The sequence below is a fragment of the Ictalurus furcatus genome, chromosome 24 (genome assembly GCF_023375685.1).
Source record: "Ictalurus furcatus strain D&B chromosome 24, Billie_1.0, whole genome shotgun sequence".
Taxonomy (NCBI): domain Eukaryota; kingdom Metazoa; phylum Chordata; class Actinopteri; order Siluriformes; family Ictaluridae; genus Ictalurus; species Ictalurus furcatus.
The window spans coordinates 7261664-7287492 of NC_071278.1; the positions used below are offsets into that span (position 1 = coordinate 7261664).

Here is a 25829-nt window from a genome sequence, read left to right on the forward strand (position 1 = left end):
GCCTGATGTTTTCTGTCCTCCAGAAACCGCCCTTTACTTCTTCACACACGCAGACGCTGTCTAAGATTAGTTTTGAGGGGACGGTTGATTGAGCAGGTAATGGACTGGCAAGTGAGATGAACTAAATGTTTCAGCTCGACTGCAGCCTTGTGATTTAAGTAACAGAACGCACGGTCCTCCGTTACAGGCTATATTTAGTTTGTTCTTTTGGTTTTTTTTTTTTTTTGTAAAAGCCCACCGACTAAACCGTGGAAAATATCCTGCTACAAACCAATTTGTTTGCCCTACTCAGACGCATGACTGCATTCAACTGTCAGTATCCTCAGTTTATTTAAAGACACGGGCACAGAGTCTTACATCAGTGCTCTAACTGTTTTATATACTGGCGCATTCTTCAATGTCAGTAGAAAGGTAAAGATTTAATATTTAATTCCCCACGCCTTCCCCGGGGACAGAAGGAGGTTCTAGTTCCCTCCATTTCCTGATGTTGAGTCTGGAGTTTTGGAATGGGAGGCGCTGACACAAACAACCTTCTTGGCACTACACGAGCAGATCACTTTTCGTGTTCGTGGGTTCTGGAGTGAAGTAAAGTGCACTCAATAATGTTTGACGAAAGCAGAAAAGAAAACAGACCCTGATAAAGTGTCTGGTGTGACCTGGAAAAGCAAACTCATCAGCCTTGATACTTTAACTGTGCTATTTATCTGATTTGGGAGTGGGGGGAGGGGGAGGGGAAGAGAGAGGGGGGTCTTTTCTGCAAAACGGAGCTTAAGAGTCTGAGATTCCCTTGACTAAATAAACAGCACGAAAACTTTACAGCGCCGCACTGAACTCTTTAAACAAAATACACTGGCTTAAAAACAATCCAAACTTGGTTATGTTTTAACCCAACGGCTGAGTAAACAGAGGACAGGACACGTTTTGCGTTAAAATAACCCCTCAAATTGGGTTGTTTTTCAACCCAAAGTATAGTTTCATATATTTATTTACAAAAATGCTGGGTTCATTTTTCCATAAATGAGTTAATGTTTTCAGGGTTATTTTTTTTTATTTTTTTTTTTACCCTTTTGAAAATGTCAAATCTACAAACACAACAACATGGTGTCTCCTTTATTTATACACAAGAAGGTGTTCAGAGCTGCTAAAGTGGTGTTAAGTCATATATTTATCAAAAGAGATATTTAAAATATCCACACCAAAAAAAACCCAAAAAAAAACGTGTAGCCAGATTACGATCCAGTGGGTGTTCCAAACAAGTAAACACTAACGAAGATTGCGGTGTGTTTAATGTCATTAACTGTTAACCCCATGGTTGGGTCATACAAAACTACCCAAAAACTGGGTTTGGGTTGGAAAATAACCCAATTAAATGACCCAAAAGGCTTAACCCAGGATTTGGTTATAAAAAATAATCCAGCATTTTATTTATTAATTTATTTATTTTTAAGAGTGTAGGGTTGGACAAAACCAGTTACAAAATGTACCTGGGGAAAACCGTCATGGTTATACTCTGCACTCTTCAATCCCATAATTCCAGGATGAAAGAGTGACCTCTAAGACAGTCAATTTTGACATGGTGCAGCTGTGTTTTGGTAACCAACCACTTATCTGCTTTTTTTTTTTCCAGTGGTGTGTAAGGTCAACTTTGAACTTTTTAAATTGATGGTAATTCGTTGTTTTGTATATCTCACAACGATTCGCTTGTACAATCTCTAAATTTGGATCCCTACTAGGTAAGGCATTGAAGTAAAAGCTGGACGTGTGTGTGTGTGTGTGTGTGTGTGTGTGTGTGTGTGTGTGTGTACATATACACACACACGTCCAGCTTTTACTTCGATGTCTTACCTAGTAAGGACTTTTATTAATATGAATGTGTTCATATGCTGCACTCTTTCTGCACTGGTGTGCTCATTTGTAATATCTGCAGGTAAAATACTTACAATGTGCAATATAATGAGCTGCTGCCAGACTCACCAGGACAGTATTATAATCAAGGGGTTAACGTGGGGCGTGTCAACCCCCTCACCTATGGTTGAAGCAAACGTTAAACAGAACTGGCCTTCAGTACTATAATTTCATGGACATGTACATCACAGCATGGCCTAATGGTGGTGGTGATAGTAATACTACAATATCATGTAATAGGATATGAATCTGCTTTATACAGTGTACTATAGGTGCTGGGAGATTCGTAAGAAATCCTAGTGGCCTTTCTTCACCTGCGATGCCAGTAGCTACAGTTCCTGCACACTCGCTGACCACTTTAATAGGAACACCAGTACTCTTGCTCATTTATGGCGTTAACCAATCAGCCAATCATGTGGCAACAGCAGCACAATGCATAAAGTCATGCAGATACAGGTCAAGAGCTTCAGTTAATGTTCACAACAAACATCTGAATGAATGGTTGTTGGTACCAGATGATGAAACTGCAAGAGTTGATCGAAGTGTCAGCTCGCATTTACTGTACAACACTGCGACAAACCTTCACCATGGACACGCACATGCACGCGCACACGCACACGCACGCGCCAGGCTTTACTTCTGACCTTTAGCACCGCTGTAGTCATTTGAGATGAGGATCTGTTTTAGCAATGCATCTCCGAGGCTTCAGGCTCCCAGTGCTGAATTAATCACTGGAATCACTCTTAATCTCCGTTAAACAGACAAGTTCAGACCGAGGAGAGGAACACACACCGCACACACACCCGGGAGTGGATTTCATCCTCAACCCGACAGATCAAAACTGCGTCGATGGTACGTCCTAATGCACGCTCAGTTTCAGTAAAGTAGGCGGACACACACACACACACACACGCACACACACACACACGCACAGAGAGAGAGAGACAGACAGACAGACAGAGACAGAGAGAGACAGAGACAGAGAGACTGAATCCTGAGCGATATTAGTAAGAACACGAGGCGTAAAATTAACAGAGCACTGCAGGATCATGATTCATTTAGCGGAAGCGAGGTTTCTTTTTTAAAAGCTTAAAATCAAGAAACAACCCCCAAGGAGAGAAAAGGCGTTCATGGATCTCGGGAACATCCCACGCGCGCTGCGCTCCGGGCAAAACATCTCGAGCTGCTCATGACATGAACCTGCGCGCGCGGAGCTTTCACATGGAGGTGGACGGAGAACCTGCCGAGGGCGCGCGCCAGTTTTAATCTTTCCCTCAGCACAGATTTTACTGTTATTATTATTATTATTATTATTATTATTATTATTATTATTATTATTATTATTTTAATATAAATATTTCTTCTTATTATTGTTCACGGCTCCACTTGGAGTGATCTGGAGCGAGCCTCTTCTGACAGACATGTGCTGTCAGCAGCAGCAGCAGCAATAAAGGACCGGCACACAGCACGCGGAGCAGCGCGAGCGCTCTGACTGCGACTCTGCAATAATAAAAAATAATAATCCTTTTTAGAAAAAAGCAATAAATAAAAACTGCGCCGTAAATGAGCGGTCCGTCGCGCCAGGAGACAAACTTGTGCGGGGATATCGTGTGTGTATGTGTGCGTGTGCGTGATGAACGTCTTCTTGCTCGGACGCGTGTGGAAATGTTTCTCCCGAACCGCAAGTTCTGAATTTCCCAACCTTCCACATGTTCAGGAGTCAGGATAACAGCGCGCCTTCACCTGTTGTCCGCACACTGTGATCACTTCCAGCATTTATTTCTCTCTGTCTGTGTGATTATGCGATACGGTCTGTGTTTGGGTTTTAAAGAAGAAGAAGAAAGATAAAGCACATAATATTATCCTAACTGCCTTGGACTTTAGTTCTTTAACATTTCACTCCCGCACATGGAGAAGAGCCAGCAGCCATGGACCGAAACCGGTCTGATATTTTTTTGACTTGGGAGAATATATAGTCATAAAGGATTGATTTTCTACAGACTTTTATCTGAACAGTTCAGCTTTTTTGATTTGCACTATCATGGAAGTGCCACCGTGCTCTAAGAAGAGCCTGTCCCTCTCGCTGCCGGTGCCGCGGGAAGGTCAGGCGACCCTGAAGCCTCCTCAGCATCTCTGGAGACAACCGCGGACTCCGATCCGGATCAAACACCGCGGCTACTCCGACACCGACCGCCATCATCACCCGCACATGGAGCGCGCCGACGCCATGGACACGAGCGACCGGCCCGGTCTGAAGAAATCCCGCATGTCCTGGCCATCCTCCTTCCAGGGTACTACAAGCACATCCACCGGGAACTGTGCTGGGAACAAACGGTAAGACAAGCCCCTGGTCACGTGTTTGTGTGTTAAGAGTTAAACAATGCGTGCTTTAGATTGATCAAGCCGTGCGCGTGGGTTCTCCAGTGATGCGTTATGCGTAACGGGCCGGAACGGCGATGCGCTCCGAGCGCAACACTAAAGATTCAGCTTTACATTGCCAGTCGACTCTTTCGAACTGAATCAATATCGTTTGATTCATTATTTCTGTCTGGACATATGTGGGGACCCTAAAAGATCTCTGGACTAAATATCGCTACAGGATTTAATGCTGATGTGGCCCTTATTTATTCAGTTACTACAGAAAATAAGCTTTATACGAACAGAGATCAGGGTTTTTTTTGTTTGTTTGTTTTTTTTTTTTTAAATATGTACAGTCGAAGAAAACAAAAACAAAACAACCCAGAGATTCATTCTTGCTTAGGAATCGTTTCCATCGACTCACTTAAACGCGTGAATTCAAATGATTCGAAAAGAATCGACTCGTTGATGAATCGCATGTCACTGACCAACACAAGCGAATAGAAGTAGAAGAAGAATCCTTTATTTTGTCACATATACATTACAGCACAGTGAAGTTCTTTTCTTCACATATCCCTGCTTGTTAGGACTGCCGTGATACGGCACCCCTGGAGCAGAAAGGGTTAAGGGCCTTGCTCAAGGGCCCAACAGTGGCAGCGTGGTGGTGCTGTGGCTGAGGTTTAAACCCCCGACCTTCTGATCAGTAACCCACGGCTGCCCAATTTAAAGCGAGTCTAAACGCAGAGGTCAGAATCTCACATGATAAGGAAGCTCATTTTGGGAATCAAATCCACGATTACACTCAGGCTGCCTGACACGTAACGGTTTAACTACGTTAATCTTTGACCCTAACATGTTTAATAAACGGTATGATCCTTATCTGATAAAATAGATCAGATGTTACATTTGCTATCAAATCGTTCAAAATATTATCGTGCGGTGTTTCACATTCAGTCATTCAAAATCGCTTGCCGAGTCGTCCACACGTGCATCTGTGTGTGTCCACCACCTACCAGTGGTTCGTATTCAGTTCAAATTCAGCTCTCAGTCCTTTTCCTATTCTTTCGGCATGCGATTATCCGGATGTCCTTGTACATTTCTACGCCAGGCTTATTCAAGCATCACATTCTATATAGCGTTTCATGTATGTGCCCTTGTTCTCTTAAAGGAATGAGTGTGGGTGTAGTGTCCTGCATTTGTGTGTCTCCACTGACACGCCTGCTGTTCGGCAAAGAGGGGGAGTAAATACAGTAATACAGTAATAAAGTAGAACAGCAATAAAGTAGCACCGTGAGAGGCCATGGGAAGGCGAAGCACCTGGAGTCTGGCTGACTTCCTACCAGGTCGTGCCCAGGCACAGACGGCACACACAGCCGGCTCATGGGAGCGCGTCCAACTCCACCTCACTGGAATCAGGATACTGATTTGTATTCCAGGCTGCAGGCCACACTTACAGCCAGTTCAGGCATTAGTGCAGCCGTGGTGACTCTATCTGCCCTGCTCTTACTGTCAGCAGCACAAGGGAGGAAGAGACGTGTATGTGTGTGTGTGTGCCGCGACAAGCAGAATGTTATGTCAGTAGCTGCTTCGCTCAAGTCACTGCACACCCATATGGTGTGTGTGTGTGTGTGTGTGTGTGAGAGAGAGAGAGAGTGTGTGTGTGTGTGTGAGAGAGAGAGAGAGAGTGTGTGTGTGTGTGTGTGTGTGTGTGTGCGTTCACTTAAAATTGCCTTAAAAAGGTTTACCGACTAACTAAGCAGCACTATCCTAATATTATCTCTGGATCGGTCGCCTGGTTTCTAAGCTGTGTTCGACTAACTATCGTACCTCGACCTCCAATGAGAAAAGAGGAAACGCCTCCTCAACCCCGAGTTCAGCATGCGACGTCAAATCAACATGGCAGCTCACAGCACGAACAGTAAACACAGCAGCACCTCTTACCTTCACATGAGTTACATTACTTTAGATTAATCCACATACAGACATAGTCACTTGTTAAATCTAAAACACTGACTCTGCAGTTCGGTGTGTTCAGGAGGAAAATACACATCACTCAGCACAGTTAGCTGCTCAGCGCGTCGCTAACAAAAGACGAACACGGAGGCGTCCGTGGCGAGCTAAATGATCGAGTCCTTCAGGAATTGTGATTTCCTTCCCAGTAATAAAAGAAACAGGAGGATGGGAAAACAATCCTACTTAGCTGAAAGTATTGTGTGCTCAGAATTTTTGCGAAAAAAGGTACACATTCACTCGTACATATTTCACTCGAATGTTTAAGTAAAATTTTAAGCTCAAATTCAGAATTCTTCTTTTCCCCCACACACACATTTATATTTTCATATAATATACTCAATAGACATCAATATCTATGAACAGTTAAAAGGGTTAGAGTTAGATATGGCTGTGAGGTTTACAGTTGTACCGTGGTTTTACTTAGTACATAAAAAATATTTTTTATTTAAATAAAGTTTATGGAAATAAAATCGAACAATTTCACTCCACATCACGATCACTATCACTACGAATTAGAATTTGTAATCATTTTTTTTAAACGAGATTAGGTTCTTTTTCCCCGTTTATCAGGATTTCGTGGAGGGGTGTTTTTTTTGTGATCGTTGCAGCCAAAAATGCTTGATTTTCCTGTGTTTTTTTTTTTCTTTCTTCAAAATTTGCCATGCAACTTGTGGAGCTTTTTGTGTTTTTTAAACAAATTTTTTTTTTTTACTTGAATCGGTGAAATCGCGATCGCACGAAATAGTTTTGCACGGTCTTTCACAGTGATGTCCGGTGGTAAATGAGACCTTTTAGCTGTCCTCGTGTTCGACGCGCGTGAATCGAAGGGGGCTTTTTCATTAAATGTGCGTCGCGATGAAGTCACATGACACATCTTGTCCCAAACCTGCGTAAAATCAGCAGTAGGTTTTGGAAGAAAAATTTTTTTTACAAGCTCGTCCGAATTTTGCGGCGTTTGCTTGTTGTTGCAAAAAATCCTTTAGGGACTGATTAAAGAAACGTTTATGTATATGAAGAGTAGATGAGATTCATTAGGCAGTCGTTGCATGGAGATGATTTGCTGTAATATCCATACAGATCGAATCTATGGGTTTAATAGGATGTTGTAAATGTAGTTGTTAAAATGTACAGAAACGCACTTTTCTGAATGAAAAACCGAGTCGTGAACTTTGAAACATACGAGCGGTTGGAAGGTGTGAATGAATTTGAATCTTTCTGAACAAGTGACAGACGTGTGTCACGTTTCAGACGCCACGTTTGTGTCGTAGCTCTTTAACTTGAAGGAGATACGTTTTCTAGCATGTTGTATCGCACTGTTGTGAAATTCAAAATAAGGCAAAAGAAGAGTTTTCGCCTCCGGTACTGACACCTTTGCTCTGCTCATGCTGTGCAACTGTACAATGTGTGTGTGTGTGTGTGTGTGTGTGTGTGTGTGTCTTCATTTACATGTAACGTGTATTTAGCATTAGAGTTTGAGTGTACATGTGTGGGTGTGTGACTGGAGGGTGCTGCATAGCAGAGGATTGTTAATCAGCACCGTCACCTCTACGCTCACATGCAGGGTGGGTGGAAGGAGAACGTCCGTTGTGCAGGTTAAATTTTTGTAACAATTTTGTCCATCCTCTCCATTGGCTAAAGATGATGCTGAACGCATTAGCTGCATATAGGAGCCTGAGTAGCATGCAGGTCGAGATCAGTGCTCCTGGCATGTCATCTGCTGCTTCCAGCTCAGGGCCATGCTTAGACTGCTCAAGAGTGAGTGATGCCTCCTCTCACACATCTGCTTACCCAATGTTAACATCCATGGCTCATGTCCTGCCCTGTGAGACACGCGAGGCAAAGTCAAAAAGGTCGAATCAATCCTTTCATTTCTTAAGATAACGGCTTATCGTCATAGCCTTGAACAAAGGTGTTTTTTTTTTCTTTATAGCTGAATTTTTATTTATTTTTTTACAAATCTGGTGGAAATGAAAGCCGCAGGAGTGTGTCTGCTGCGCACAGTGTAATCAGGAGGTCTGATCTAAGCCAATCTGAAACAATCAGAGCAGCAGTAATGCTTTCTCTCTCTCTCTCTCTCTCTCTCTCTCTCTCGCTTTCTCTATCACTGTACCTCTGCTTCTTTTTCCTCTGTGTTCTTGACAGAACATGTAGTATTTTGTAAATGTGTACAAGGTTCGTTAGTGGTGCCATGACCAAATACGACCTCTTTCTATAAGATAATATATTCATTTATTCTTATATCATTTGTTTGCTCTAATCAAACTCTATTATATTCTGTCTTATTCTTTTCTATTTGAAGTGTCTTTTGTAATCTCATCATGAAACCTAATTTGTAATTTTATATATATACATGTGTGGTCATGCTGAAACACTGAATATGCAAATTAGGCTACGATATCATGTGGCGACTTCTAGCGGTGTTTTGAGCGTTCTTTAGCTACTTTTCTCTGAAATGAGTTGGAAACACTGAAGGTGTCCTGAACACAGAACTGCTGAGGGCCTTGGGCGGTCTGAGGAGCATATGGTTCCTCCCAGATGTGAAGGTTGGAAGGGGGACTAGGGACTAGGGGGTTGGGGGGGGGGCGGGGGGGTTACACTCTGAGATGTAACTGGTGTGTGTGTGTGTGTGTGTGTGTGTACTTGTGTGTATCAGTCTAGTGGAAAAGTACTGACAGATTTCAATTAAATTCTGGAGTTCCATAATGTCATTTGGGCAGCTGGGACGCAAACTTTCTCCCTGTTACTTTGTTTTCTGTCAGATGTGTTCGTTTCTCAGTTAGTAATTTCTGTATATATAGCAGCACCTGAGTGGCGAACCTGGCCGAGGCAATGCTTTGGCAGTGCAGGTGCTTTATTTTCAGATCCTAGCTTTCTGTGTGCTGTCTTGAGTCCAGGGGAGAATGCAACTGGCTCATTATTTTTTTATTTTTTTTATATCAGGAGAAAAAGATGGCAGCAAAACACACCAAGCGACGTGCCAACTGACAAAGTGGTTGCATGATTATGTAGCAGAATTAAGCACTTCTACTCAGAGCACACTGAAGAACTTGGCATTACTGCGTGGGCAGCAGATCAAAGCTGGAACAGGTTTTTATATACATCTGTTGGTTAATGGGAGACTTTCTAAACTGGACCTTCACTGTGACTATGATGATGATGATGGAAAAAGATTTAGTGTTCAGTCGTACATTTACTGAAAGTACAGTGTTGTGTTTAGGTTGTAACCCATATTAGGTGTTCCTTGTATTTTCCCAACCAACTGTGTCACTACACCCAGTTTACTGTCACGTAAGATAGCAGCTGTAGTCTGAATTTTATACGCCAACAATTTTGTATTACATTTCGAATAAATGGAACATTACTATACTGCTCATTTGGCAAGCTCGTGTTATCTAGTAAACGAAATCACACAACTGTGATCATTTGACCGATTTTTTTGATCGGTCAAATGAATTATTTCACATGTATGTGTCTGAAATGATTCAAATGAAGGTGAAGGGAGATGGAGTAGAACAGAGAGAAAGAGAAAAAAAATGGATTTCAAACAACTGCTCTCATAGAGATCAACAGTTGCAAACACGACACAGGTTTATAAAAAAATTAATCTTTGTTAAATATAGGTGTGCAACGATTATTGGCACCTCTATGAATTCATATGAGAAAAATTTATTTGGAGTATATTCCCACTGATATTTTACATTGTATTAGTACACCTGGGTGACAAGGAACAGGAAGTTGTTCAACCATGACTTCCTGTTTCACATGAGTATGAATATGAGGCAAGACATAGTCCAAATTCCCTTTATCATGCATAACAATGGGTAAGACCAAGGAATATAAATGTGATGTGCGGCAAAAGTTGTTGAGCGTCACAAAATGGGAAGTGGTTATAAGAAAATAGCACAAGCATTGAAAATGCCCATTTCCACCATTAGGGTAATAATTAAGACATTCCAGTCAACTGGAAATGTTATGAATCAACCTGGAATTGGATGTGTGTCTATATCGTCTCAACGCACTGTGAAGAGGACGGTTCGAGTGGCCAAAAAAATCTCCAAGGATGCAGAATTGCAGGATGGAGATTTGCAGAAGGTAGTTACGCCTTGGGGTCAGAATGTATCCAAAACTACAATCTAAAGTCACCTACATCACCACAAGTTGTTTGGAAGAGTTAAAAAAAAAAAGTCTCGACTCTCATCCAAAACCAAACTCGAGTGTCTTCAGTTTGCACTGCAATATACACCATACAAACATTATACACCATGCAATATACACCATAAATATACACTAAACATTATACACCATGCAATATACACCATAAATATACACTAAACATTATACACCATGCAATATACACCATAAATATACACTAAACATTATACACCATGCAATATACACTAAACATTATACACCATACAATATGCACCATACAATATACACCACCCATTATGCACCATACAATATACACCGTACAATATGCACCATACAATATACACCACCCATTATGCACCATACAATATACACCATACAATATACACCAACCATTATGGACCATACAGTATACACCGTACAATATGCACCATACAATATACACCACCCATTATGCACCATACAGTATACACTGTACAATATGCACAATACAATATACACCACCCATTATACACCATACAATATACGCCATACAATATACACCAACCATTATGCACCATACAATGTACACCGTACAAAATACACAATACATTATACACCATACAATATACACCACCCATTATGCACCATACAATATACACCACCCATTATACACCATACAATATACACCACCCGTTATACACCATACAATATACACCACCCATTATGCACCATACAATATACACCACCCATTATGCACCATACAATATACACCACTCATTATGCACCATACAATATACACCACCCATTATGCACCATACAATATACACCACTCATTATGCACCATACAATATACGCCATACAATATACACCAACCATTATGCACCATACAATGTACACCATACAAAATACACCATACATTATACACCATACAATATACACCAACCATTATGCACCATACAATATACGCCAACCTTTATGCACCATACAATGTACACCATACAAAATACACAATACATTATACACCATACAATATACACCAACCATTATGCACGATACAATATACGCCATACAATATACACCAACCACTATGCACCATACAATATACGCCATACAATATACACCAACCATTATGCACCATCCAATATACACCAACCTTTATGCACCATACAATGTACACCATCCAATATACACCAACCACTATGCACCATACAAAATACACTAAACATTATACACTATACAGTATACACCATACAATATACACCATGCAATATACACCATACATTATACACCATACAATATACACTATATAATATACACTAAACATTATACACCATATTATATACACCATACAATATACAATAAACATTATTCACCATACATTATACAACATACATTATACACTATACAATATACACCATACAGTATACACCATAAATATACACTAAAGATTATACACCATACAATATACACTAAAGAATTTACACCATACAGTATACAACATACATTATACACTAAACATATACACCATACAATATACACCATACATTATACACCATACAGTATACACAATACATTATACACTATACAATATACACCATACATTATACACTATACAGTATACACCATACAATATACACTATACATTATACACCATACAATATACCCCATACAGTATACACCATACATTATACACCAAACATTACACACCATACAATATACACCATAAATATACACTAAACATTATACGCCATACAATATACACCATACACCACAGAGACTACATTCCATTAGAGAATATACATAGACAATATAAGACTGGAAAGGCTTATATAAATAATAGAAAACTGGGTAGCAGAAAAAAGAGCTGCCATTCAGCTATTCAAAGTCAGTACAATAGAGCGGTTGCACAAAAATGTCAAGAGCAGGGTAACGATGGTGTAAACAACACACACAATAGTGTAACTGCAGGATGCGAGATATTATTAATGAATGTGCTTCAATGAGCGTGACAGATAAAATGATCAATATCAAGGCTGCTCAGTAAGCTCATTAATAACGACACACAGCTTATAAGTAAGGCTGGACACAAATATTCAAAACATATTATGAAATGTAGTGGTTATATGAAGACTTTCTCATGTCCTTCCCAGCTACAGAGGGTGTGAGCAGTGTGTGATCTTGTGGCTGATTATATCTGTGGCGTCCTTTTGCTGTAACATCTGTAAGGTGATAGCATCGGCTGAGCTCAAAGGTCAACAAAACTGACATGACATCTCTCCTTCAGGACCTATTATATGTCTGTGTAAGTCTTTTTCTTCTTTCCTGGGTCATATCCTGATCAACCCATACAGATGTGAGAAATGAAGATGGGACTGTACTGCAAATGCTGAAATGATACCCTGTTATTAGAGGTTGCTTAATCATTTTACGCTCTGTGCCACACTAACACTGCAGCTGGTCATTGTTGACATTCATGAGATTTTAAAACTACTGTCAATTGGGGATTATTTTTTACACCATTGCAGCCTCTCTAGAAAATATGATGTCGTAAGAGGCTCTGCTTTGGATGAATATATTTGAATTCCAGTAATCCTTTTTGGGGTTTTTTTGGGATCAATATTTTTATTTGCAGAAAATAGAAAGAAGGGAAGAAACAACAATAAAGTATAGCTAAAACTACATACAGCAATGCTCAAGATCTGCCCAGGATTATAAACAGGAAGAGAAAAAAAGTAATTATAATAATAAAAATAACAAACAACAGATATAATGATAATAAAAATAAAATGAATACAAATGGAGAGAGAAGTACAGTCCCGTATGTTGCGAGGTGGGGCCTCAATTGATCGGACTTGTTTGTCCAGCACATCCCACAGATGCTCGATTGGATTGAGATCTGGGGAATTTGGAGGTTCCTTAAACCATTCCTGAATAATTTTTGCAGTGTGGCAGGGCGTATGCGTGAGCCTTGGATGCCAGTTCACCTTGGATCACTTTTGGTGGGTACTAACCACTGCATACTGGGAACACCACACAAGACCTGCCGTTTTGGAGAGGCTCTGACCCAGTCGTCTAGCCATCAAAATTTGGCCCTTGCCAAAGTCGTTCAAATCCTTATGCTTGCCCATTTTTCCTGCTTCCAACACATCAACTTCAAGAACTGACTGTTCAAATGCTGCATAATATATATACACCAACCCTTGACAGGTGCCACTATATAACACAAATTAATCAATGTTATTCACTTCACCTGTCCATGGTTTTAATGTTATGGCTGATGGGTGTATATACACACAAACACACACACACACACACACACATAAATATATAAAAAAATATTGAACAGGTGATATTGATCATAAGAAATCCTGTGTACCTGTGTACATCCTGGACTTGTGAACGTTATAAAAGCTGTGAACTCTTTGATGAGACACTTATTAAACACATTATACAGCCTCCTGTACATTTGTGTATGTCTATATGTGTACATGTGTGGGGAGCTAATTATGCATGACCTGTGCCCCAGTGCAATCTGGGAACTTACTGGTATACAAAAAAAAAAAAAAATGACCGACATTAAACAGAGGAACCGTTCAGCCTGCAGTTCTGTTGCTATGGTTACTGATTTTGTGGATGTGTATAATAGATACATTTCCCCGAAAAAGGCAAAATGAAGTCTTAATTCCCCGATGTACAGAGTGTTGTCGTGACACATCAAGGCAAACACATTTTATTAACTGTTCAGTGTGAAATCGATTCATATCCTTGATGTGTCACAGAGCCCAGAGGTGATATGTCACAGAATATAAGCTAGAAGCTTTCATTTAACGTTATATTACTGTTATCCGTGTGGCATTTTTAAATGTAACTGTCCCTGATTCTCAAGAAAAAAATCCATCATCCAAAAGAAAATACAAAACCATTGTGCATTTCCATCAACTACTGTTATGCAAATATTTTGAAGAGGATGCAGCAAAGATTAGATAATCAAAAGAGCACTAGCCAAACACGCTCCTGTCACAGAAACTGGAACGCCTAGCAAAGTCATTTGCACGTCACTTACAGCTTACTGTATCTGTATGAATATTTCTTCACCTCAGCCCAGTACAAAAATATTATTCAGATGTTCTTAGGCACAATTTTGAAATTCACGTAAAGAGAAATGGATGGAAACCCACTTATCTAAATGTTCAGCAGCTTGTTAGCTTGTTAAGAGATGTGTTTAAGCAATTGGACACACCTGCGATTCATTAACTCACACCGTGTGATTCACATATTGTTCAAAAAAGAATATAGCCCATTAACTCTAACCTAATGTTCATGTCAGCAGGATAATTGCCTTGATGAATGCCCCTTTCACACAGCTTTTTATACTCTTGCTCAGGCTTCAACCTTGAATTTTAAAGCCTCCTTAGAAACCTTTGAACTTTTTTCCACTTGTATAGGCTTGGCCAAAGGTTGGTGAAAGGTTCATGCTTCTCCATAGGTTGTTGCTATTCTCAGAAATGTGCACCTTCTCAAGCATTAGGGCTGGCTCTTATGCGCTCTTCTTCCAGTCTTATTTTTGGTAGTGTATCTACAACTCCCTCAACACTCATTCATCAGGATGTCACTTGTGTACATGCAGTCTGGATCTTAGGCTGTTTGTTCCTCACTGAACGTCTTGCTGCCTCTTTTCAGCTCCTCGTTTTCTAATTACACACCCTATAGGAGTCTTTGTTCTCCATAATTACCGACTTCAATCTCTGTCGTAATTCCTCACTGCATTTCTCTCCTCCTTCTCATGCAATTTTGTCTGATTTCCCCTTTCTCCAGCTTCCTATTCCTCTTCTCTTCTTTTGTCTTGGTGTTTTTTTCCTTCTGCTTTTCTTCTCGACGGGTCCGAGTCAGTTTGCGGCTTATACTCTCGCTCTGGTGCTGTCTCCTGTATTTACCACTGAGTTAATAACACATCTTTAAGTCTATTTTTTCTTCTTTTTTTCCCTTCCATTGTTGTTGAAATCCTCACAGACTATCACTCCTCCCTTCCCATCATTTGTGAATAATCCCTACCTCCTTCATTTCAAAAGTGTCTGAATAAGCTGGCTACCATTAGATATTCGCTTCTTGCTTCTCGATGGCCCCCTTGGGCACCTCCAGTTAATGGCACCACCACTGTACACTATGTTTCATTCTGTCCTTCGCTATCCATCAAAGCCAACAGCAGCACTTTTAAGATAACCCACCAGCCAGACAAAAGCACAGGAAAAACCCCTTAGAGACAGAAACATAGCAGTCATTGGCTCTCACATGGCCCCCTGTTGCAAACAGCCTGTTTTAATGCTTTGTTTAATTAGCAGAGCCATATGAAACGTGTACAATTTCCAGTTCAGGGCCCCGCCGCCAGTGAACAAAAATGAATTCCAGACCTTCAGTTCAGACAGATCTCATGTGGCTTAGTGGTAAAAGCAATGTAAATCTGATTAGCTGTGCCATGACGAGGAGCCCTTGGTGTTTGCTGTTTGCTGCAATGACAAAGACAGGGGTTGGGTTGTAGAGGTCATTTTACGCCTCATATTAAAGCATGAAATAAATGAGTGGCTCAACAAAACCTATCACACACCACAAAGCAGTAAAATCAACAAAAAGGAAGATTTACAACTAATGCCATCTGATGATTTTATTATGGAGAGAACATATTTCTGTTTACAAATGAACAATTATTGTGTTGTTGTTGCTGCTGCTGCTGTTGTTGTGTTCAAACACTTTGTGGTCCTCCTTTTTCCATGCCATTGTCACATGGCTGTATATGACAGATGTGAAGTGAGAGTTAGGTCAGTGCCTGACTCTTTGTGGCTCCACAGCTTAAGGCACATAGCTGCCAGCTCAGGCATGGTGAAGTGATGTCACACAGAATCCACACCTGTCATATTTGTGCCATGGTCAAAGGAGTGCATTTGGCTGTGCAGAGCAGTTATGGAAAAGTCTTGTTGAATGAACAAATGTGCTGTTTCCATATTATGCTCGTATAAAAAGCAAGACAGTATTATTACGAAAGACTGAAAGACTAATAACAATAAACACATAATCGCAAACCGAATAAGACCCTTGCAATATACAGTCCCTTCTGAAACTATTGGGGACAGCAAGGCCGATTCTTTTGTTATTGCTATACACTGAAGACATTTGGGTTTGAGATCAAAAGATGGATATGAGACGATAGATCAGAAATTCAGCTTTCATTTCCTGATATTTACATCTAGATGTGTTAATCAGCTTACAGTGGGGGAAATAAGTATAGAATGCGTCAACATTTGTTTCAGATATAAATATAAAATATATATAATATAAAAAATTCACAAGATTAAAGTCCATATATGGAGTTGTGTGTAATAAAGTGGAATGACACTTGGGAAAAAAGTATTGAACATGCTTAGAAAAAGCAGTTCTCCAAGGCAAGGTGAGGCAAGGAACCAGCTGAGATCTGTAAGTAATTATACCCCCTATCTGTGCAAATTAATATCAGCTGGGTTAATAAATTGATGGTCTATAAAAATGCTTTTCATTACCAAGGTATCACACAAGAAACATCTCATGATGGGTTGCAAAACATATTGATGGAATCGGATTCAGACGTATTTCAAAACTTCCGAATCCTCCAGTAAGCACCATTGGAGCCATTATCCACAAGTGGAAGCAACATCACTCCGTCATCAACCGTCCACGCACAGGAGCTGCTCGCAAGATTTCTGACCAGGGAGTCAGAAGAATAGTCAGAAGAGTAGCCCAAGAGCCAAGGACCACTTGGAAAGAGCTCCAGAAACACTTGGAGGCAGCAGGTGCCATCGTCACAGAGAAAACAATAGGCAATGCACTCCACTGCTCACGCTCACCCTGCAAGACTCCATTACTAAAGAAAAGACATGTCGAAGCTCGTTTAAAGTTTGCTACAACTCATTTGGACAAGACTAAGAAATACTGGGAGACTGTAGTCTGGTCAGACGAGAGCAAAATGAAACTTTTTGTCTGTCATACTACACACCATGTTTGGAGAAGAAATGGCACTGCACATCACACTAAAAACACTACACCAACAGTGAAGTTTGGAGGTGGAAGCATCATGGTGTGGGGCTGTTTTTCATCACATGGTACTGGCAGACTTCATATAACTGAAGGAACGATGAATGGAGCCCTTTACCGGGAGATTCTTGAGAAGAATCTGTTACCATCCACCAGGATGATGAAGATGAGACGTGGGTGGAGCTTCCAGCAGGACAACGATCTAAAGCATACAGCAAAGGAAACAATCAACTGGTTTCAGAGAAAAAAAATCAAGGTGTTAGAATGGCCCAGTCAATCACCTGACTCGAATCCAATTGAACAAGATTTAAAGACAATATGTTTAGAAGAATGGACCAAAATCACACCTGAATACTGCGACCCATTAATTTCTTCATACAGGAAGTGTCTTGAAGCCGTCATTACAAACAAAGTCTCCTCTACTAAGTATTAAATACATTTCAGTTAGTGGGTTCAATACTTTTTTCATGTGAATAGTCTCATTGGAAATATATTTACTGAAAAAAATGTTGACTTGCTCAATACTTATTTCCCCAACTGTACACCTAGATGTGTTGAAAACTTATTACCCAGATGTGTCATCTTAGATTGATTGTTTATGCAATGAACAGCTCTCTACTCTTGGTTAGAGACCTGGGTTTCACCAGTGAAAAAGGATAAACCATCATGAAGACCAGAGAGCTGTCTATGGGAGAAAAGCAAGCCATTTTGAAGCTTAGTAAAGAGGGATAATCAATCAGAGGCGTTGCACAAGCATTGGGCATAGCCAATACAACAATGTGAAATGTCCTGAAAAAGAAAGAAACCACTGGTGTACCACAATCCATTGATCGAAGAAGACTTAGAGAGCAGAACTATTGAGGCCATACCACAACATGTGAACCACTCATCAGCAGTAAGAATCAGAAAGCCAGATTGGAATTCGCTAAGAAATACAGAGATGAGCCACAAACGTCCTTGGACCAATGGGGCTTCATTCCATGAACTCTAACTTTTAATGAATTTCCCTGTCCATGCATATTTATTACACGTTGTTCATGAGCTAAATCACATACTGCATGTTACATTGGGGAAAACACAAAAATGTGCAAAGCACAATGTTTTAAAAGCATTTTAAATCTTTAAAAAGATTTTAAAACACTGACTGTCTTTAAGATGTCAGATATTATATAACTAGCAGCTGTATGCTGGTGCAAGAAATTGTTCTGGACAAATCTCACAATGGTTCTTCATAGGGATGTCAGTAAGATTTCAGCTGCACGGCTTTTCTTACATACAGCGAGGCTGAAAGAGAAATGCCCCCAGGCAACAGCAGCAAGGCAGACCTCCTCCAGAAGTGCTATGGGTTACTCAGACCATGGGAGAAAACCTACTACAGATCACAACCGTAGCAAATCAGAGTCCAGCCACATGCTCTAGTATGCTTGGTGCTGGACAAAGTTTGACACAGGCAGATATTAACTGCTCTGAAGTGCTCTGGCCATGCCGGGTTTTCTTCAGTCCTAAAAATTCAGTGTTTCATAATTCCCTGAAGCTCTGGCAGGAGCCCAAAACTTCAGTGTACTGGATTATTATGAGAAAGTGGCAGCCTAGCTTGCGAGAATAGGACAGATGGCTGGATGCTGCAGTATCAGCAGAATATGTTACTGGCTGTTATATCGGGTTTTTATCCATTACAGTACAGTATTTATTTAGAATTTCCCCCTGTGCCATTTAATAAATTAGTTTGGCATCACACAGCAGAACTGTGATGATAGAATTGAACATCAATTGCAGTTGAGAAAATTGTGTCCCAGGAGCGGGAAACATTTGATATCTCCAAGATACAGATTTTATAGGCCCTGGTTGTTTGATGAATCGTTCTGACATGACGGAGCAATTCTATGTGAAATCTTACCCCACTCCCGCCAACATTTAATTGATCTGTTTAGCATTTCAGATTTCTTTTAATGACGCTTGGTTTTTCAATGTCTCTCAATGATGTTTGTTGATATACAGTAGGTTTCACATATCCACAAACATACACACAAAAAAGTGTTCTTTTGTATCTTCATTTGTACTAATAAATATAAAAAAAGCATTAGCTAAAATGGAGATGTTGGGGGAGAAAGACAACATAACAATATACTCAAACCTAATTAGGTTTAGAGGTTATCATATGTAATTTGTTATATCTAGTGAATTTTGTTTTACAGTAATCCTGTAATAGGCAGTTGAGAGTCGACAACATACAGTCATTCACCATACAATCTATGTAGTAGTTGTGTTGGAAGTGATATCATGAACTAAGCTTGATAGGATTCAGCAAAAAAATTTCCAGCCCAGCTACATCTCAAAAAACACACAAAAGACCTGAAACTAGCCTAAAACATTTGGGCGCTGGAAAAGGGAGACGTTTTTCTTCTTTTTCCCAGACTTTGCATGGGGAAATAAGTATTTCACACAAATCTCTGATGTACAAATATTATCCACTACATAATCCCTCTTTCCCTCTCTCTTTCTTACAAATTAAATGTTCTGTACATCTTAGACACACTGTCTGCAATTAGCGTTTACCTTTTTGTGGACATTTATTCAATTTAACTCTGCGGGTTTGCTATAAAACAAGGTGTTATTTTTAAACTAGCCTAATCTGACAACCCTGTCATTAGAGGGTTAGGGTGAATCCTGCCCCAATTGGCCTTTAGTAGCACTTGTTGCAGTTCCCATTTTTGAACACTAGGTGCAATAATAACTGTATGGAATCAAAGTAGTGAGCAAATCAACGGAACATCATCTTATATCTGTCACATTACAATTTTTTTAAATTCAAATATTAATGTAATTTAAGAGTTTAAAGTGTATGGAGTTGTGAATGATGACTTTATGAAGACTACCATTTGTTGATCAGTTGATATAAACAGCAGGGCACTGGATGAGCCGCTACTCCTAAACGCATAGGTCAAGTTAAAGGTAAGGTGAAGAATGTTAAACAGTATGCTTAATAACTTTAAACTCAGCCGTTCTTCAGCTATAACCCCGTCTTAACTGCATAAAATCCCTCACAAAATGCAAAGCACAAATCAATCATATCATCCACATGGGAAATGATCCCCTGTCCTCTTGAGTCGAGGTATCAGTGATTCGTACATCCAGATGCTCCACAGTGTGACAGATGTTTTGGAAGAAATTTCACTGGCCTTAGTAGTGGGAGGAAGTACTACCAGTCCACCTCTATGTACAGACTGTATGAGCTATGATTTAATCTACACCGTTTCCAAGAACAGAATCATAAGAGGTATGTTATACTTGAACCCCTAATTAAAACAGATGAAGCCAAACCTGCATTCCTGTGAGCAAACAAAGATACATAGCAGACAAGGTCTCAAGGTTTCAAGGTCTTTCTGTTATAGAATGAGGCACATTCTCTGATGTACTTTCACTGTTCTCTCCAAGTCATCTAGTCATCATAGTCAGCAGAGCACTGTGGACACGGTAAAGCACTTTTCCATTCACTGGGGGCAGATCGTCCCATTTACTCATGCTCTCCCCTTTGCCACAAAATATGTGAACACTGCTCCTTCTCATGGAACTGATCCTGCTACACAATACTTCCCAACTGTCCCACCTCACAGTTTGCATTGGCCCGTCTCATCTGAATGAACTGATGGCAATTTCATCAATTTCGCAAGGAACTGGTTCCTTGCATGGAGGGACTGACTCTTGGGAATGGGCGAATGAGCTCGAGGTTTGATCAAATAGAGTCACAATCTGCTGCACACTGACTGGTAACAACTTAGCCAACTGAATGGCCCTTTGATGACAGCAGGGACTCCAGCACTCATGGCTAATTTGTTCGTGCTGCTCTCAAATCCGATTTCATTTCATACTTGGATTTAATTTTATGATACGCTCATGAGCCTGTCATAATATACTATTTATCATAATTTGATCAATGTAATTTCCTTGTCCTTTTGATTGGATGCATAGCACAAAGATTAGCACAGAACACCTAGCATGCCACTATCCAGTTATTGAACAGTGAGGGTTTGAACAAGATTGCATGTTTGTTTGGACATGTTTCTATCATCAACTGCTGTTGTTATTCTTGGCTGACCCGTTCCATGTCCGGTTGCTCAGTACACCAGTGGTTTCTTTTTTTTTTCAGGACATTCCACATTGTTGTATTGGCTATGCCAAATACTTGTGCAGTACCTCTGATTGATTATCCCTCTTATTCAGCTTCAAAATGGCTTGCTTTTCTCCCATAGACAGCTCACTGGTCTTCATGATGGTTTATCCTTTTTAACAGTCTTCACAGGTGAAATCTCGGGCTCCAACCAAGAGTAGATGTTCAGCGCTATTTAATGTATAAACAATCATTCAAGAGGACACATCTGGGTAAGAAGTTTTCAACACATCTAGATGTAAGTTGTTTAACACATCTGGATGTAAGAACATCATCCTATAATACAGGGGTTCCCAAACATTTTGGGCAAACGACCCCAAATGAATGTTCTGAGACCCCAAACCTGAGCATCCTGAATTCTTTTATTCCAGATTTATAATATAGGATGAGTGTATCATTTGAACATTTTATTATGTCAGTAACATATGTATGTTTAACATAAGTGACTACAAACATTATTCCTAGCACTGACCTGTCTAGTGGGAAATGTTGTTCTCTGGAAATAATCCATGCCAGGGTGGAGTGATGTGGCTTGACCTGAAAAAGAGGAACCTGGTTTATACTTGGACATTCACAGAAGCTGTGGCATTGTTCACACACTCACTGCATATCTTATCTACGTCCAAAAGATTTAAAAGCGACATTCACTTGACGGCACGTCAGAGTGGACATCCCTGTCCATCAGGTTTCCGAGTCAAACTGTAAAATGTTTAACACTTTCATACACTGCGAGGTTAAATACACTGATGAGCTCTGTCTCTCTTCAAACTTCCTGCTGTCGTTGTGATTGTTGTCATGAGCTGCGGCTCCAAATCGAAAGCGCTGACCTTACACTCAAAAGCATCTACTAATTATTTACTTACAGTACAGAAGACTGGTACACAAAACAGAGCTTTCTGTAGGACTGAAGATGACGTGAGAATGTTCTTTTTTTTTGCTAACTCAAATAGGAAAATCGAATCGTTTTAGTGCTCAATATCAGTCAAGAATAGTAGATAAGTATGCGATTTGAGTCACAACCCTACAGGAGAGTGAAAAGGATTAAAATAGCATGTGCACTCTTACTGTAAACGTGCCATGCACATTACACAATGTGACTCCCAGGAACAAATTCAAATATTAGCACACAAAATCCGTCTTTTTATTGATATTTTTCTAATAGTCATTTCTAAAAGAAATAAAAACAAGGAGATTGTGAGTTTCTCTTAAGAGCCCATTTGTAATTCAAGTGACCCCATATGGGGTCGTGACCCTGACTATGGGAACGTCTGTAAAGAGAATGGCCGATGGGTACACTTTTATTTTTTTCAAAACTTACAGTAACTCTATAATCATTTGTTGATTAAAATTAAACTCTATCAGACTCAGTTTGCTATTGTTTTGTTACCAGTAAGTTTTAAGCCCAACATTTGCTAGTGGACACATCCTATAGCATACATTTATATTAGTGTTTATGTCTGAAACAGAGAATCAAAACAGAGGTCATTAATATCACTGGGGCTTAATGGCCATTCATATTTTATGACAATTAAGCATGTATTATGAATTAAATTTTTTTTAAATTTTTGTAAATAAATCAGCAAGAAATATTTTTAATGGACCTCAGCAGTTTGTTTACCAGCTTTATCATCTCTCTCTTTGCCTTTATTCTACTTTTCCCCAGTCTTCCTTTTATTTGCGTTGTTCTTATAATGAGGCCTGAAGCGGCTGGATCATGCTTATCTTTATTCACCAGATGTTTTCCAGTTATACCTGCATGATACAGCAGCCCGAAGTATTGTCCTGAAAGAGGAAGGTGATGCTGACACGCTGTAACACTGGTACTCGCCCCTGGGCCGCGCTCTTTCTGCTGACAAGACGCTTATCAGGCATGGGAGAGGAGGACACTTGTCACTCGCTCTGTTTAAACCATGTTGGCTGTGATGGGATGCAAAAGGACAGTCTGGGTCTTTGTCGAGGGAAGCTGAGGGCTGAGGACAGAACAAATAACTAAGAGTGTGAAGAAAGAATGGGAGACAGAGGGAGAGAGAGAGAGCACATGAGAGAACGAGAGAGAAAGAGAGAGAGAGGAATGCATGTGGAGAAGTGAGGGTTTTTAAAGGACAAGGGATGCAGTAATTCACAACAATCACCCACTTGGCCAAAATCAAATCAGAAAGGAGCCCTGGCTATGATTGGTTGTCGGCACTGTCACTCACATCATCACAGCTGAATGGGGCATATGCGTAGGATGGCTTGTCTTCCTGTCAATGTACTATAAATAAACAGAGAAACGGCCCAAGGCTTGCACTGGAATGACATTAAATCCAGCCAGCCTCAGCACTCAGTGTGTTTTGATATGACTTCAGATTCCTTGCTGTATTCTGCTACTTATGAATACAGCAGCAAGAGGACTGTCTCTTGCATTCAAGGCACGTTTTTTTTCCCTCAGCATGAGTGTCGTCTTTTCTGTTTGTAATGTAGTGTGATGTAGATTTTGGAAAAATGGAAAAAAAAAAGACCAACAATCCTGACTTAATTAGCGACTTATCTTCACAGAAAATTTCTTTTTTTCTTGTCCACATGCAGTGCAAGTCCTTTAGACTTGCACCGATGCATGAGGGCACCATCTAGATTTTTCCACTTCTTGTCGCTTATGAATTTTGAAACCTATATTGGTATTTACAGAATTTTGCATTTTGAGAGCGTGTCAGTGTGGATCGAGTGGCTGCATGTGAGAGACATGCCGAGTATTTGCGTGTGCCTGGAGACAGAGTGGGAGACATCCAGTCTGCTTGGCCATACTGCTGGTTCTTCCTTTGCGATTACATGCTGGAACAGCTTGCTGGGAGACAGAGAGAGAAAGAGCCTTTTATCATGCAGTCAGCCAGGACTTGTTAGCCAATCACTTAGCACTATACACTGTCATCAGCCAACTACAGATTCTCCCTTCCCCCAGGTTTATTTTTGTTTTACTACTGATAAAGTAGTGATGGATGCCCAGTGTACGGTAATACGCGCCACCAATCTGGCAGGTCAAAAACCACACAGTGCACGTACAACTCACTACTCTGTCATACTGAGAACGCTAGACTCTGCGCTAGACTCTGCCGTATGATCAAGCGAACCCTCAACTGGCTGTGACTGTACTTATTGTGACGCTGTCTAATAAGGTGCATCATTCTTTTGATCGGCAGCGTATCAGCGAATTAAATCCGTTAGCTGTGTTCGGTGTGCACAAGGCATTCGGCAGAGCGTCTCTGTGGGCAAGAATGTGGAAATGAAAATAAAAATATGAGAGTCTGCCTATTGATTTTCTTCTCAGCTTAAGTCAATGTAAAAATTGGAATGGGGGTAATAATGGATAAAAGACAGTAGGGATCGCTAAGGATTATGCAAATGAGATCATGCTATCTGGCAAGTCTTAGCTTTTAGGGTGAGCCAAATTAGTATTTAAAGAGTAAACTATTCCTTTAAAACTTTTACAGTGTCACCAGGGATTTATATTTATTTGATTCAATTTTTTATGATTATTATTTTTAATCTCTTAAAGATCGTTTGGCAAACATTCCTTTATATTTCTCCGGCTTTATTAACACGTCTTCTGTTCCCGAGCGCAGCGGCTGTCACCAGAAGCGAATGGAACTGAAGGTTTTACGTGGATGATGTTCACGTTAAGGCTTGTAAAGCTTGGCTAATTGTCCCCACGTTAAACCTAATAAGCCCAATTCACTGAGAGATAAGCCTAAAAGATGGAGAGCGCTGGCACCAGCACAGTCTGATGATATCTATTTTCTAACATAACTTAGTGTTGGATTTAATTGCCCCTTATTTGGACAGAAATTGATTCCCCAGTGGAAATACAGTATATTGGATCCATATCTTGGAGCGATTCAAGATGGCTGGGATTCACAATACCAACAAGGGGAAATGGAAAGCTCTCCTGCATAACTAAAAAGCAAGCCTCCCTCTCTCTCTCTCTCTCTGTCTCTCTCTCTCTCTCTCTCTCTCTCTTTCTCTCTCTCTCTCCCAACTAGAATGTTGCCAGTTGTGTACACCAGGCGTGCCAGCTACAGGAGGCTTTAACCTTTGACACTCATCCAAAGCTCAGTTTTGTTTGAACTTGCTTTGTTTCTAGCCTTTGATCATTTGAAAGCTTTGTGAATAGCGTCAGGGTAGCCTGCTATTTTCCCTTATTCGTTCTCGAGCCAGTTCC

General features: G+C 40.3%; 1 protein-coding gene across 1 annotated transcript in view; it reads left to right on the forward strand.

The window, feature by feature from the left end:
• The first annotated feature begins 3850 nt into the window (after positions 1–3850).
• Positions 3851–25829, forward strand: part of pde4a (phosphodiesterase 4A, cAMP-specific) — a 72564-nt gene continuing 50585 nt past the window's right edge. The window contains exon 1 of the mRNA XM_053612304.1: positions 3851–4239. Coding sequence (XP_053468279.1) covers positions 3947–4239 — 293 coding nt within the window. The 5' untranslated portion in view covers positions 3851–3946. The remainder of the gene's footprint in view (positions 4240–25829) is intronic.